This window comes from Carassius carassius, chromosome 30 (assembly GCF_963082965.1).
Source record: "Carassius carassius chromosome 30, fCarCar2.1, whole genome shotgun sequence".
Lineage (NCBI taxonomy): Eukaryota > Metazoa > Chordata > Actinopteri > Cypriniformes > Cyprinidae > Carassius > Carassius carassius.
In genome coordinates this window covers 28,401,746-28,414,810 of record NC_081784.1, presented here as the reverse complement: position 1 = coordinate 28,414,810, position 13,065 = coordinate 28,401,746, and the positions used below count along the sequence as shown (strand labels likewise).

The 13,065-nt window shown below is 39.4% G+C and overlaps 1 protein-coding gene across 2 annotated transcripts in view; it reads left to right on the top strand.

Moving 5' to 3' along the window:
• Positions 1-13,065, top strand: part of LOC132110986 (dystonin-like) — a 158,164-nt gene that overhangs the window by 69,904 nt on the left and 75,195 nt on the right. The window contains exons 32-38 of one of the 2 annotated variants that reach the window (XM_059518140.1): positions 58-251; positions 359-521; positions 601-684; positions 921-1,028; positions 1,120-1,218; positions 1,669-1,770; positions 9,723-9,860. In XM_059518140.1, the coding sequence (XP_059374123.1) occupies positions 58-251; positions 359-521; positions 601-684; positions 921-1,028; positions 1,120-1,218; positions 1,669-1,770; positions 9,723-9,860 (888 nt within the window). The remainder of the gene's footprint in view (positions 1-57; positions 252-358; positions 522-600; positions 685-920; positions 1,029-1,119; positions 1,219-1,668; positions 1,771-9,722; positions 9,861-13,065) is intronic. The other variant, XM_059518141.1, reaches the window with a different exon arrangement.

Here is a 13,065-nt window from a genome sequence, read left to right as displayed (position 1 = left end):
TATGTCTCAATGATGGTTCAGCCATTAAACATGTTTGGCACTGATGGTAATTTTTAGCAATGGAGGTCTGAAATCGATGAAAGGCGTGAGGTATTCCATGACTTAGAGGACGAGCTGCAGAAGGCACGAGTGGTCAGTGAGCGCATGTTCAAAACGCACAACGAGAGAGACTTTGATTTGGACTGGCACAAGGAGAAGGCCGACCAGCTCAAAGAACGATGGCAAAACATCTACTCTCAGATTGAAAACAGGTAATAGAGTTGACTCTTTCACCCCTAGCTAATGCTGCAGCGATAAGTGCGTTTCTCATTTATTTTCCTTCATAATGTATCATATATTGATTTTTCATGGTGTTCAGGCTCCGAGACCTGGAAGGCATCAGCAAATCACTTAAGTACTACAAAGACACGTACAACAGCCTGGATGAATGGAGCAGAGAAATGGAAGCCAAGCAGCTCAAGGCCCAAGAGAATCAGCCCGAGGACAGCAAGGCATTGGCTGAATTCCTTAACCAGCAGAAAGTATGAAGAAAAAAAAGTTACACCGTATTTATTCATATCATTCATTTGCACCAAATCCTAACATTGCTAATATTTCTAGGTTTTGGTCACAGAAATTGAACAAAAACAAAGCAAAATTGAGGAGTGCCAGAAGTATTCAGAGCAGTATGCAGTTGGAGTGAAAGTAAGACTAAATTATTTCTTTGAAATATTCTGACATAACAAAATATAAGGTACCATGGTAGACTGAGGTATGTGAATAGTGCAATTATTCAGTACCATACTGTCCTTTGCCCATTATTAGTAAGACTTCAACCCCAAAGAAAACAATAAAATAGATACTAAAATAGTAAAATAGCAATTAAGTATATGGTAAAATAAAGTTATTCTACTGAATAATGTTTGTTCCTCATCTTTAAGGACTATGAACTGCAGTTGATGACTTACAGAGCCATGGTTGACTCTCAGCATAAGTCTCCAATGAAGAGAAGGAAGATGCAGAGTTCCTCTGATGTCATCCAGCAAGAGGTACAAGAGGAAACAGTGATTTTTATCATTTTCTTACTTTGGCATTCTTTTGAGTATTTGTGAGTATATTTTTGTTTGTTTTACTCTTCAGTTTATGGACCTTCGTACGCGCTACACAGCCCTGGTTACTCTGATGACACAGTATGTGAAGTTTGCAGGTGAAACACTAAAGAGGGCAGAAGAGGATGAGGTAGGACATTTGTCAACTTATCCTTGTCTTTAATGCTTCATCCAGTAGTGTTAATTAGCATTAGTATATTAGATGAAATGCTACTGCTAGCTTTATTGCATGCTATTTGGCGAGACTGTGCTTCCGGCCATGTTTCATTCACCATTGACAGATTAGAACAATGACATACACCCCAACGACATAAACAAACACGTTTATTAAACTCTGCTGGCGATTCCTGCAATACAAAATGTTACTCAGTGCTTGGACATTTATTTTGATACAAACAGCACGTATGGCTGTATTTTGTATCACTGCTGGTGACCTTATCTCTTGGGAAAGCATGTCCTGGAAACTTGCCAATACGTGGTGGTGGTTGTATTTTTTCAAGCTTTTATTGGTAAGTGGGCAAGAACCGCCTTTTCTCTTCCAGGTGGTTGACTGGAAGATGATTGTGTCTTTCATTTTCAGAGGAGGAAGTCATTGGAAAATGCGGAGTACTTGAGCTGGACTGAGAGCATGGAGCTGCAGAAATCTGAAAGTGAAGAGGAGATCGCCAGGCTTAGGCGTCAGGTACTGGATCTCGAGGCTTCGCTGTCTAACAGGCAACAGCAGCTGGACATCCTAGGGGCAGACCTTGAGATGCAGAAAAAGTCAATTGAGGACTTAACCTTACAGAAGTCAAAAGCTGAGTATGAGGCTCAGAAATACCGTGTTGAACTCGAAGGTGTGATCAAAAGCAAGGGTTCTATAGAACAAGAGTTGAATCGTGCTCGACAACAGGTTCAGCAGTCAGAGGCTAAACAGGCCTCCCTGGAAGAGAACCTCCGCAACCTTAAAAAGAGCATAGAGGAGAGTACATTAGCCCGTAAAAAGCTGGAAGATCATTTGCGTCGCAAGGACAGTGACGTCCAGGGCCTGGAAGAGCATAGTCGCACATTACAGCGAGAACTTAGGGCTAAGGAAGACGCTGAGGCAGAGCTTCTTAGCCAAGTGAGAATGATGGAAATGGATCTGGCCCACCATTCAGAAGTCAGGATGATGCAAGGTGAATCTGTCTTGGGTTTCTCCAAAGAAGGTGCACAACTGTCAAGTTTTAAAACCAGTTCTTCAATAATACATTCTGAATCTGAGGCAGAAGTCCTGCAGCGCAAAATGGAGGAGCTCATTATGGGTAAGAAGCGAGCTGAGACTGAAATAAAGTCCTTGAAATCCGAATTGAACTCAATTATTGTCCACAAAACTGTGGCTGAGGAGAAAGCTCAACGTTTTAAAGAACTCTTAGATGAAGCAAACAACAGGCTTTTGAAGCTACAAGTGGAAATGGATGCAGATAGGTCCAACATGAGACAGAAATCTGAGGAGTTGAGACAAGAAACTTCTGAACTAAAGAAGTCTGTCTATGTGTATCAAGAACAAATCAAGTCTCTCCAAAGAGACAAATCCGCTCTGGAGCAAAGAGTACTGTTCCAGAAGACAGAGGTTGATGGCCTAAAAGACCAACTCAAGGTCAATCAAGGAAAGCTTCTACAGTGGACCTCATTGGAACAGGAGAGCACTCATAAGTTGAGGTGCTTGGAAGACGAGTTATCTTCCAAACAATCTGAAGTAGAGCAGATGACTTTCAAGGTGAATGAGCTTAATAGAAAAAATCAATTATTGGAAAGTGATACACGTCATCTTAAGGTAAGTATTGATTCAATCCAGCAGGACAAATCACATGCTGACCAAAAGATTAAAATCCTGAAAGGTGAGGCAGAGGTTTTGAAGGAGCAACTGCAGAGAGCCAAAGAAGAAATCAATCTGAAGACAAGAACAGAGAAGGAAGCTCAACTCAAAATGAAAAACCTTGAACTAGAGCTTCAGAAATGTTCCTTGCAAGTGACCCAGCTTAGCAAGAAAGTAGAAGAACTCAAGAAGATTAACATGGAGACTGAACGGTCCATTAAAAATGTGAAAGCTGAACTTGATAGAGCGTCCATTGAGATTGACAGTAAGGAACAGCAAATTAATATACTCAGATCCCAGGCAGAAAGTGCAAAATCTCAAGTTAAAATTGTTGAAGAGGAACTTGTGAACAAAACACAGGTATCTCATGAGCTTCAAATCAGACTTAAGGATTACAATGAAGAAGCCAAAAAGACAGCCGAGCTGCAGCAGAAGATCAAGTCTTTGACGATGACCATCACCAACTATGAAAAAGATATTTCGAATCTCAAAGCAGAGCTGACTTCTATAAACACTGAGAAGAATCTGTCTAATCAGAAGGTTCAGGAACATAAAGTCGAGATAAATAGCCTGAACATGGCTTTAAAAAAAGCCATTGGAGAATCTCAAAGGGAGTCATCTGAAGGTAAAAAGAGCTTGTCAAAAGTTCGAGAACTTGAAAATGAGCTTTTTAAATGTAAGCAGACAATTAGTAGGATCAGTGGAAGTTCAGAGAAGGCCACGGTAAGCCTGAAACAGGACATTTCATCTCTTCAGAGGGATAAGCAAACAGCTGACCAGAAGTTACAGGTTTTAAAATGTGAATTTGAGGATCTTAGCTCCACTCTAAAAAGAACAAAAGATGAGCTACAGCGAGTGACTGATGAGAACAGGTTAAGTCAGTCCAAACTCAAAGAGCTGGAGGCAGAACTCCAAAGGAAAAGTTCTGTTATGCGAGAAATGAGCTCAAGTGCAGATAAATCTGTCCTGAATTTAAAACAAGAACTAGTGACTTTTCAGAAGGACAGGAATGCTGCAGAAGACAAAATCAAAAGTTTAACTCTGCAAACATCAGAGCTAAAGCATAAGTTGAGACAAACCCAGGAAGAGCTTAAACAGAAGCAAAATCAGACCGCAGCTGCTGAGTTGAGATCACAGAAGCTTGGTGAACAATTGGACAACTGTAAAAAGATGCTTGACGATCTCAAAGGCAAACTTGACTTACAAAAGAAAGGCTACGAGACTCAACTGAAGCTAGTGCAGGCTGAAATTGAGCAAAAGCTTTCACTGCAGGAATCACGCTTAAAGTTGGAGCACGAGAGGAAATTAAAGGAGTGCTTGCATACTGTTGAAACTGCTGAGAGAGACAACAAGCACCTGTCTCAAGAAGTGGAGAAGCTGAAAACATTAACTTCTAATGCAACAAAAGCCAAACAAGAGGTTGAAGAGCAACTCTGCAATGTACGCACACAGTTGGATGAATCTGACAGGCAGAGGGGGATACTTGACTTTGAAATTCTCAAAGCAAAATCCAAGATTTCTGAGTTAGAAACTGAAAAAATCAGAGTGAAATCCAGTATTTTTCAACTTGACAATATTCACAAAGACAGCTCAAACGAAATATCAAGGCTTAAGCAAATGTTGACAGAGACTGAGCAGAAATTGGACATCACAGAAAGGGAAGCGAGATCTTTAAAGGAACAGATTGTTTCATACATCAGTGAAATTAAGTCTCTACAGGAGAAGAATCTGAAGCTTGAGGTAGCAGTCAGTTCTGAGAAGAAGCATCTAAAAGAATTGGAGGCACTCGGACATGCCAGTCATCAGTGTGCTAAAGATGAAGAGTTGACAAAGCTAAAGACTGAACTTCAACTGACTCTGAAAATTGTTGCGTCATACGAAGAAGCGAAACGGAACATGGAGGAGGAACTCAAGAATATAAAAATGAGCTCTGAGGTACAACTTCAAGTGTATTCACAATTTTGTAAAACTGTCATTTCCCGATGTGTTTTAACAATGTGCAAAGACAGCTATAAGTAAGGGTGCTCTCACACTTGGTTCTGCTGCTTATCTGAACCAGAGTTCAGTAATTCCCCCTCTATTCTATTCACACCTGCGGTTCGGGACCATGACACGCTTGTGTCATCAAGCTGGCAGCTGTTTACACTTGTTGTTAGGTAATGGCAACACTGAACAAAGCAAAAAAGTAGATAGAGTTGCTTGCCTCACTTTTGTACTTTGGTCTGTCTACCATTAATGTTCTGCAAAAGTTCTATAGAAAACAGCTTCTGCTGGAGGTGAGCAATTTGAGCAATCATAACTCATCAAGAGCGACTAATTTCCAGAGACCGTCTTACTATAGGGAGATGAGAGGGTCTGTATTACTTACTGTGGGAGAAAGCGTAACAGTAAGAGTGCCATAAGGGGTTAGTTCACCCAAATAATTAAAAAGTTGTTTTACATACCCTCGAGCCATCCTAGGTGTATATGACTTTCTTCTTTCAGACGAATCTAGTCGGAGTTATATGAAAAATTGTCCTGGCTATTCCAAGCTCTATGATTGCAGTCAGCGGTTGTTACAGTTGAACTGTCCACAAGTTGTCAAATAAAGTGCGTGCATTCATACTAAATGTGGCTTACACGTCTCTGGGGGGTGAATAAAGGCCTCCTGTAATAAATCCATGTGTTTTTGAGAGAAATATATATTTCAAATGTAATAAACCCTTTTTCTCACTTCCGTTACCTGTCATACGCAGAAGCCGTTCCAGCGGATGACGCAGCACGTATGTGCAGCGCGTGTGGCTCTGAGATATACTAGTTTCGCGAGTTTGTTTATAGGAGCAAAGGAAGCAAAGTTTCCTTACTTTAGCAAAGGAAAACCAGTTTCCTCTTGGTTTATATCAAAATTCTCCAACATTTTTCTTTACTAATCCTCGGTTTGTTTTTCTAATTCATGACCAGCATTTTGTTTTGTTCTCTCTTCATGTTCGTCACTAATCACACAATGCCGACATCTTACGTCATCCACCGAAACAGCTAACGTGTATATGACAGATAACGGAAGTGTTAAAAAAGTGTTTATTGCAATTGAAATATGGATATTTTTCTTACAAAAATGCATGGATTCACTACAGGAGGCCTTAATCAACCAACCCCCCCTCCCCAGTGTGAGGCACGTTTATTATGAATGAGCTCGCTTTATTTGATGACTTGTGGACTGTTCAACTGCAACACCCGCTGACTGCAATGATAGAGCTTGGAATAACCAGGACAATTTTTATTATAACTCCGACTGGATTCGCCTGAAAAATAAAGTCATATGAACCTAGGATGCCTAGAGTGTGAGACAATTTTCACAAGCTAATTTTCATTTTTTGGTGAACTAATACTTTAAGAACCAATCACATTTCAGCCTTGATGTCATTGACTTTCAGTCAAAGTTATGCGACATTTAATCACTGTTATGGACACCATAAGAACGAATGAGAAGTGCCATAAGCTGAATCCCACCTGTCGCAAAAAGTCAGTGACTTTTCTTATAAAACAGTATTTTTTTTTTCAGTGTAAACTCTAAAAATAGTTAAATATTGCTTAGTGTAAAACATGTTGGAGATTAGCTGATAGGCTGTCAATTCATTAACTAATAAGCTGTTTCCTCTAAAATGCTGTTTATTTAGCGTCATGAAGCCTCTCTTCCATTGATATCCATAAAAAAACAGCCCCTGGTCTCCTTTCTCATATACTGGCAAAGCAGAAAGGTTAGCATTAGCCGTTATGCTTTTTGGCTAAAGGTTCCAGTGGCTTCGTTTCTCCATTTCTGCGATTTAAGAAAAAATGAATTCAGATCAGCAGCAAACCATGGATTCCACATGAAACATACCATAGCTTGAAAAACAGTGTTCACATCATGAACCTAATTCTGACAACTAGCAAACCCGATTGTCATTTGAGAGTTGACCTCTCTTTTACAGATTTCGATCATCAATTGCAAATTTATTGCTGCCACGATCACTATATTTAAAATTCTGTTTACTATGTGCTTACCCCAGATAGCAATAGTGCTAGAAATAGAATATGTTAATTTCAGCAAGCAAATAATTCTCACTTTTGTGAATGAAAGCATTAGAGGATGGGGTAGAATGGCAGAAAGGAATCAATAATTATTTGTTGCAGTTTTGTTGATGCAGAAATTACTCTTTCATTTTACAATCTTATTTCTTGCTTAAGTATTTATTAATATATAAATGTAGAAAAGTAATGCATTTATTATGTAATATATTTATCAAAAATCTAAACTTATTTTGACATATTTTCATGCTCTAATAGCATAAATGATCTCATGCTTGCAGATAGCTACATTGGAAAAGGAAAAAGTCCTGGAGGAGCTACGAAAAGTAAAGCAAAGCAAAGTGCAAGTGATCAACGAGAGAACGCAAGAATATGCTACCAATTCAACAGAAAATTCAGTTTCACTCCAGAATTCGAATTCTTTTGAACTACATAAAAACCAAGGAATGGTTGGTAACAGTCAGAGTGAGATGACTGACACTATACTTAGGAAAAGCTCACTGTCTGATAAAGTCAGGTCTGGTAAAAGCCAAACTGTTACATTCAATATCTCTGATTCTGATTTCTCCATTGATCTTGCTTCTGGCTCGCCTGTAACAAGTAAATCAAAAGTGCTAAAAATTGAGTCTTCTTCCAATAAAATTCAAGGTCTCAGAGGACGGATAAGTATGAAAAAGTTGGTAAAAACAAAAATAATTACTCAAGAAATTGCACTCAAGTTGCAAACAGGCCTCATCTCTATAGAGGAGATAGAAGCATCACTCACTCAATTCATTGGTAAACCATCCTCAATTGCAGGTGTTTACATGGAGTCAAACAAGAAAAAGCTGTCCTTCCTAGATGCTGCTGCAGGAGGATTTATATCTAAAACATATGCCATTGAGTTTCTGGAAGCGCAAGCTGCCACAGGATGCATCATTGATCCTATGACAGGTGAAGCTTACCTGCCATCAGATGCTTTTGAGAAAGGTATCATTACTGGGGATCTCAAGGATAAAATAACTGAAGCTTACAAAGCAGTCAGTGGTTATACTCATGCTGGGAAGATTCTTTCGGTGTTTCAAGCTATGGAGGAGAGAATTCTAGACAGGCATCGAGGTAAAGCATTAATAGAAACGCAGATCGCTACTGGGGGGTTGATTCACCCACTGATTGGAATTAGGGTACCCATGGATTGTGCACTAGAGCTGGGTCTCATAAATCAAGCTATCCTTCAAAGTCTCTATGATCCAGTCAGCAACCCAAAAGATTTTCACTTCCCAGAAACAGGGCAGAAGGCATACTATAGCGAACTGCTCAGAATCTGTGTGTTTGATGTCAATGGTGGAGTGTATCTTCTTCCTTTTGGTGACCAGCATCTGTACACCCTCTCACCATCCAGCAAACACAGGACATCGGTCATCAACACTTCAAGTGGTGCGAAAATGTCAGCCTACGAAGCATATAAGGCCAACCACATTGACAAGAGAACTTACCTATTTCTCTCACAACAAGAGAGCGAATGGCAGGAGATAACAATCATGGACTCAAGTAGGAACCTTCTACACATGCTAACAGACCATAAGAGTGGGCGGCAGCTTTGCATTGAAAATGCTCTTAGTCTGAAAATTCTCCAAATGGAAGAGCTCAACAGCTACCGGAGTGGGCAGCTCAGTATTTCTGAGCTAGCTGATATTTTGATTTCCAGAAGAGTTGTCTTTAAAGTTCCACACAGTCCCATTGCAGGACTCTGGGATGTTTCTTTGAAGAAACGAGTCCCGGTTTTCAAAGGACACCAGCAGAACCTTGTGGACCGACTCAACGCGCTGAGGTTGCTAGAAGCTCAGGCTTGCACTGGAGGCATCTGTGATCCAGCATCTGGAGAAAGGCTTCTGATTAAAGAAGCACAACATCGAGGACTCTTGGATGAAGGTTTTGCCAGACAGCTCCAGCAATTTGAGCAAGCCTATTATGGTATCATTCACCCTCAAAGCGGAAAGACTTTGACTGTGGCCCAGGCGATGCAAGAGAACCTTTTCCCGAAAGATGTTGGAGCGAAGTGTCTTGAGTTTCAACTGGCGAGTGGTGGACTCATTAGCCCAGAGAGCCAAGAGAGAGTCTCTTTGGAGGATGCAATACAGAATTGCTTGATCGACAAAGCGACAGCTGCACATCTTCAACACGACCATTCCTATTCGAAATGTATCACCTGCCCCAAAACCAAGCGAAAAATGTCTCTCAAGGAAGCTCTAGAAAAGAGTGTTTTTGACAGCCACACTGGGTTTGTCCTTCTTGAAGCAACCAAGCCCCATAGTGCTGGCAATACTTCATCCTTCCAATACTTCTGGACCTATCAGCACTTCTGATATGGTTCTGGACAGTGTCTATCTAATATCACACCATGGTGAATGGCAGAAAAAGTAATAGACATGGCTAGTATATTTGCTACCCTTTGTGGTGGAGCGTTATCTAAAATAAAATATATTTTTATCCTGAAAGTCATATTGGTGAAAATGGGAGATATTAAACGTGGGTTTTTTTCTACTGTAAGATGTTATTTAAAAATGTCTTGTATCATTTTTTTTTGTTTTGTTTTGAATGGCATATTTAATTTATTGCCAAATATGCTTCCATTTAAAATGGCTGGAAGCTTATAGACCTGCTGATTTCATGTTGTATATTGTATTCAGACATAGACATTATTTTGTTAATTATGAATGTTTTACATTGTTTTCTAATCCACCATACAATTTTCCCCCCAATGATTTTAGAGGTCTGTTGAGGATGAGAAGAAAGAGCATGGTGATAAGGTTAACAAGTTGTTAAATTGGATGAAAACGAATCCAAACAAAGACGGAAAGGCTCAAAGTGATGGCAAATCCAGCACTGAGGGCACTAATAAGCCCCAGGTAAACAAGTCAAACTACCTGATTGTTTTTTCATTGTTTTGTTCAACAGGTTTTCAGATTTGGATCTGTAGCTGTTTTTATGTCAGCGTCTTGTCAACATAGTGAGCATTTCAGGGAACTGCTTTCATAATTTCCAACCTTTTCTTATGTCAAACACATCAGAACATACACATTTCCATTGTTATGTTTCTGAATAAAGATATTATTGTGTCTCTCTTCATATTTCCGTGTTGTTCACATACTTGCTTCTGTTACCCTCCCACATTCCACAGAAAGTTTTTACCCACAAAGTATCTACCCATTTATTTAAAGTAGTAATTGATATAATCACAATAATCACTATTTTGTTAGATCACATCTGGATCAGTCATCAGGTCACTATTTTTCACTGTTACACAAGGGACAAAAGTGATAATCGAGTAAAAATGTATCCATAAGTACACGTAGCTCAGTCAGATACATTTACAACATACAGTATATGTACAGTGTGATAAACTGTACAAATTACAGTGGACATTAAATCACTGCATTCTTTGATGGTTATGAAATTCCCTGCTTCAGTGATGTTGTTACTGTATATCTCTACATTTCATCAAGCACAGTTTTGCACACCACCCATTTTGGAGTGCTGCTTGGTTGTCAAAGCCAAGTAATTTAGCTGGCAAATGATCTGTTGACTGACCCAAAACAGAGAACAATTTACATGCCATGTAAAATAAACTTTTTCTCAAATTAGAAAAAGTTGTGTCTGAATGACCATTCATTCATCTACTGTTTCACATTCCTAATTACAGATATTCTTCCATATACTTTTCCAAACAAAAGCTTTATAACTCAATCCTGATGTTCATATAAACATGGCAATGCTTAAATGTCTTTAAAAACACATTGGGATCCAAAAGTCTGAGGCCACTTGTGGAAATGCTTGTATTTGACATTTTCTGTTTATTATAACCATATTATCAGCATAACAATTTTAGTGGAAAGCATAACATAAAAAATGACATGTATTTCAGAATCTGTATTAAGATTTATAAATGTTCCCAAGAGCACTTTTATTCAGTAACTTTTGTACAAAGAAGTTCACATGGTCACAAATTATCTACAACCCGAATTCCGGAAAAGTTGGGACGTTTTTTAAATTTTAATAAAATGAAAACTAAAAGACTTTCAAATCACATGAGCCAATATTTTATTCACAATAGAACATAGATAACATGGCAAATGTTTAAACTGAGAAAGTTTACTATTTTATGCACAAAATGAGCTCATTTCAATTTTGATTTCTGCTACAGGTCTCAAAATAGTTGGGACGGGGCATGTTTACCATGGTGTAGCATCTCCTTTTCTTTTCAAAACAGTTTGAAGACGTCTGGGCATTGAGGCTATGAGTTGCTGGAGTTTTGCTGTTGTAATTTGGTCCCATTCTTGGCTTATATAGATTTCCAGCTGCTGAAGAGTTCGTGGTCGTCTTTGACGTATTTTTCGTTTAATGATGCGCCAAATGTTCTCTATAGGTGAAAGATCTGGACTGCAGGCAGGCCAGGTTAGCACCCAGACTCTTCTACGACGAAGCCATGCTGTTGTTATAGCTGCAGTATGTGGTTTTGCATTATCCTGCTGAAATAAACAAGGCCTTCCCTGAAATAGACGTTGTTTGGAGGGAAGCATATGTTGCTCTAAAACCTTTATATACCTTTCAGCATTCACAGAGCCTTCCAAAACATGCAAGCTGCCCATACCGTATGCACTTATGCACCCCCATACCATCAGAGATGCTGGCTTTTGAACTGAACGCTGATAACATGCTGGAAGGTCTCCCTCCTCTTTAGCCCGGAGGACACGGCGTCCGTGATTTCCAACAAGAATGTCAAATTTGGACTCGTCTGACCATAAAACACTATTCCACTTTGAAATAGTCCATTTTAAATGAGCCTTGGCCCACAGGACACGACGGCGCTTCTGGACCATGTTCACATATGGCTTCCTTTTTGCATGATAGAGCTTTAGTTGGCATCTGCTGATGGCACGGCGGATTGTGTTTACCGACAGTGGTTTCTGAAAGTATTCCTGGGCCCATTTAGTAATGTCATTGACACAATCATGCCGATGAGTGATGCAGTGTCGTCTGAGAGCCCGAAGACCACGGGCATCCAATAAAGGTCTCCGGCCTTGTCCCTTACGCACAGAGATTTCTCCAGTTTCTCTGAATCTTTTGATGATGTTATGCACTGTACATGATGAGATTTGCAAAGCCTTTGCAATTTGACGTTGAGGAACATTGTTTTTAAAGTTTTCCAAAAAATTTTTACGCAGTCTTTCACAGATTGGAGAGCCTCTGCCCATCTTTACTTCTGAGAGACTCTGCTTCTCTAAGACAAAGCTTTTATAGCTAATCATGTTACAGACCTGATATCAATTAACTTAATTAATCACTAGATGTTCTCCCAGCTGAATCTTTTCAAACTGCTTGCTTTTTTAGCCATTTGTTGCCCCCGGGCCAACTTTTTTGAGACTTGTAGCAGGCATTAAATTTTAAATGAGCTAATTAAGTGGATAAAAGTGTAAAATTTCTCAGTTTAAACATTTGCTACGTTATCTATGTTCTATTGTGAATAAAATATTGGCTCATGTGATTTGAAATTCCTTTAGTTTTCATTTTATTAAAATTAAAAAAACGTCCCAACTTTTCCGGAATTCGGGTTGTATCTATAAAAGATTACATAATAAATTTGAATGCCGGGTGGTTTAGTGGGTAGCACTGTCACCTCACAGCAAGAAGGAGTCAGAAAGCCTTTCTGTGTGGAGTTTGCATGTTCTCCTTGTGTCTGGGTTCTCCCACAATCCAAAGACACAGGGAATAAATTAATTGGATACAAGAAAGGGCCAGATTTATCAACACAAACCATCTTTTGCCATTAAAATAGTACGAACAGGATTTATTAAAAACGTGCAGTGAAGAATTCACTCTGAAAAGGCATGGACACAGTTATTTATGTGCCTGACCTTATTGAAAATGCATTTGTAGTAGTGATGTGTCGTTCGTGAACGAATCGTTCTTTTTGAACGAATCTTTTAGGTGAACGAATCATTCTCGTTCACGTAATCCACTGACTCATATTTCTCGTTCACTGAAATTCCTCCCTCCACAGCAGCAGGGCGCTATTAGCAGCACATGGGCATCTCGGTGAACCAGGTATCTGTG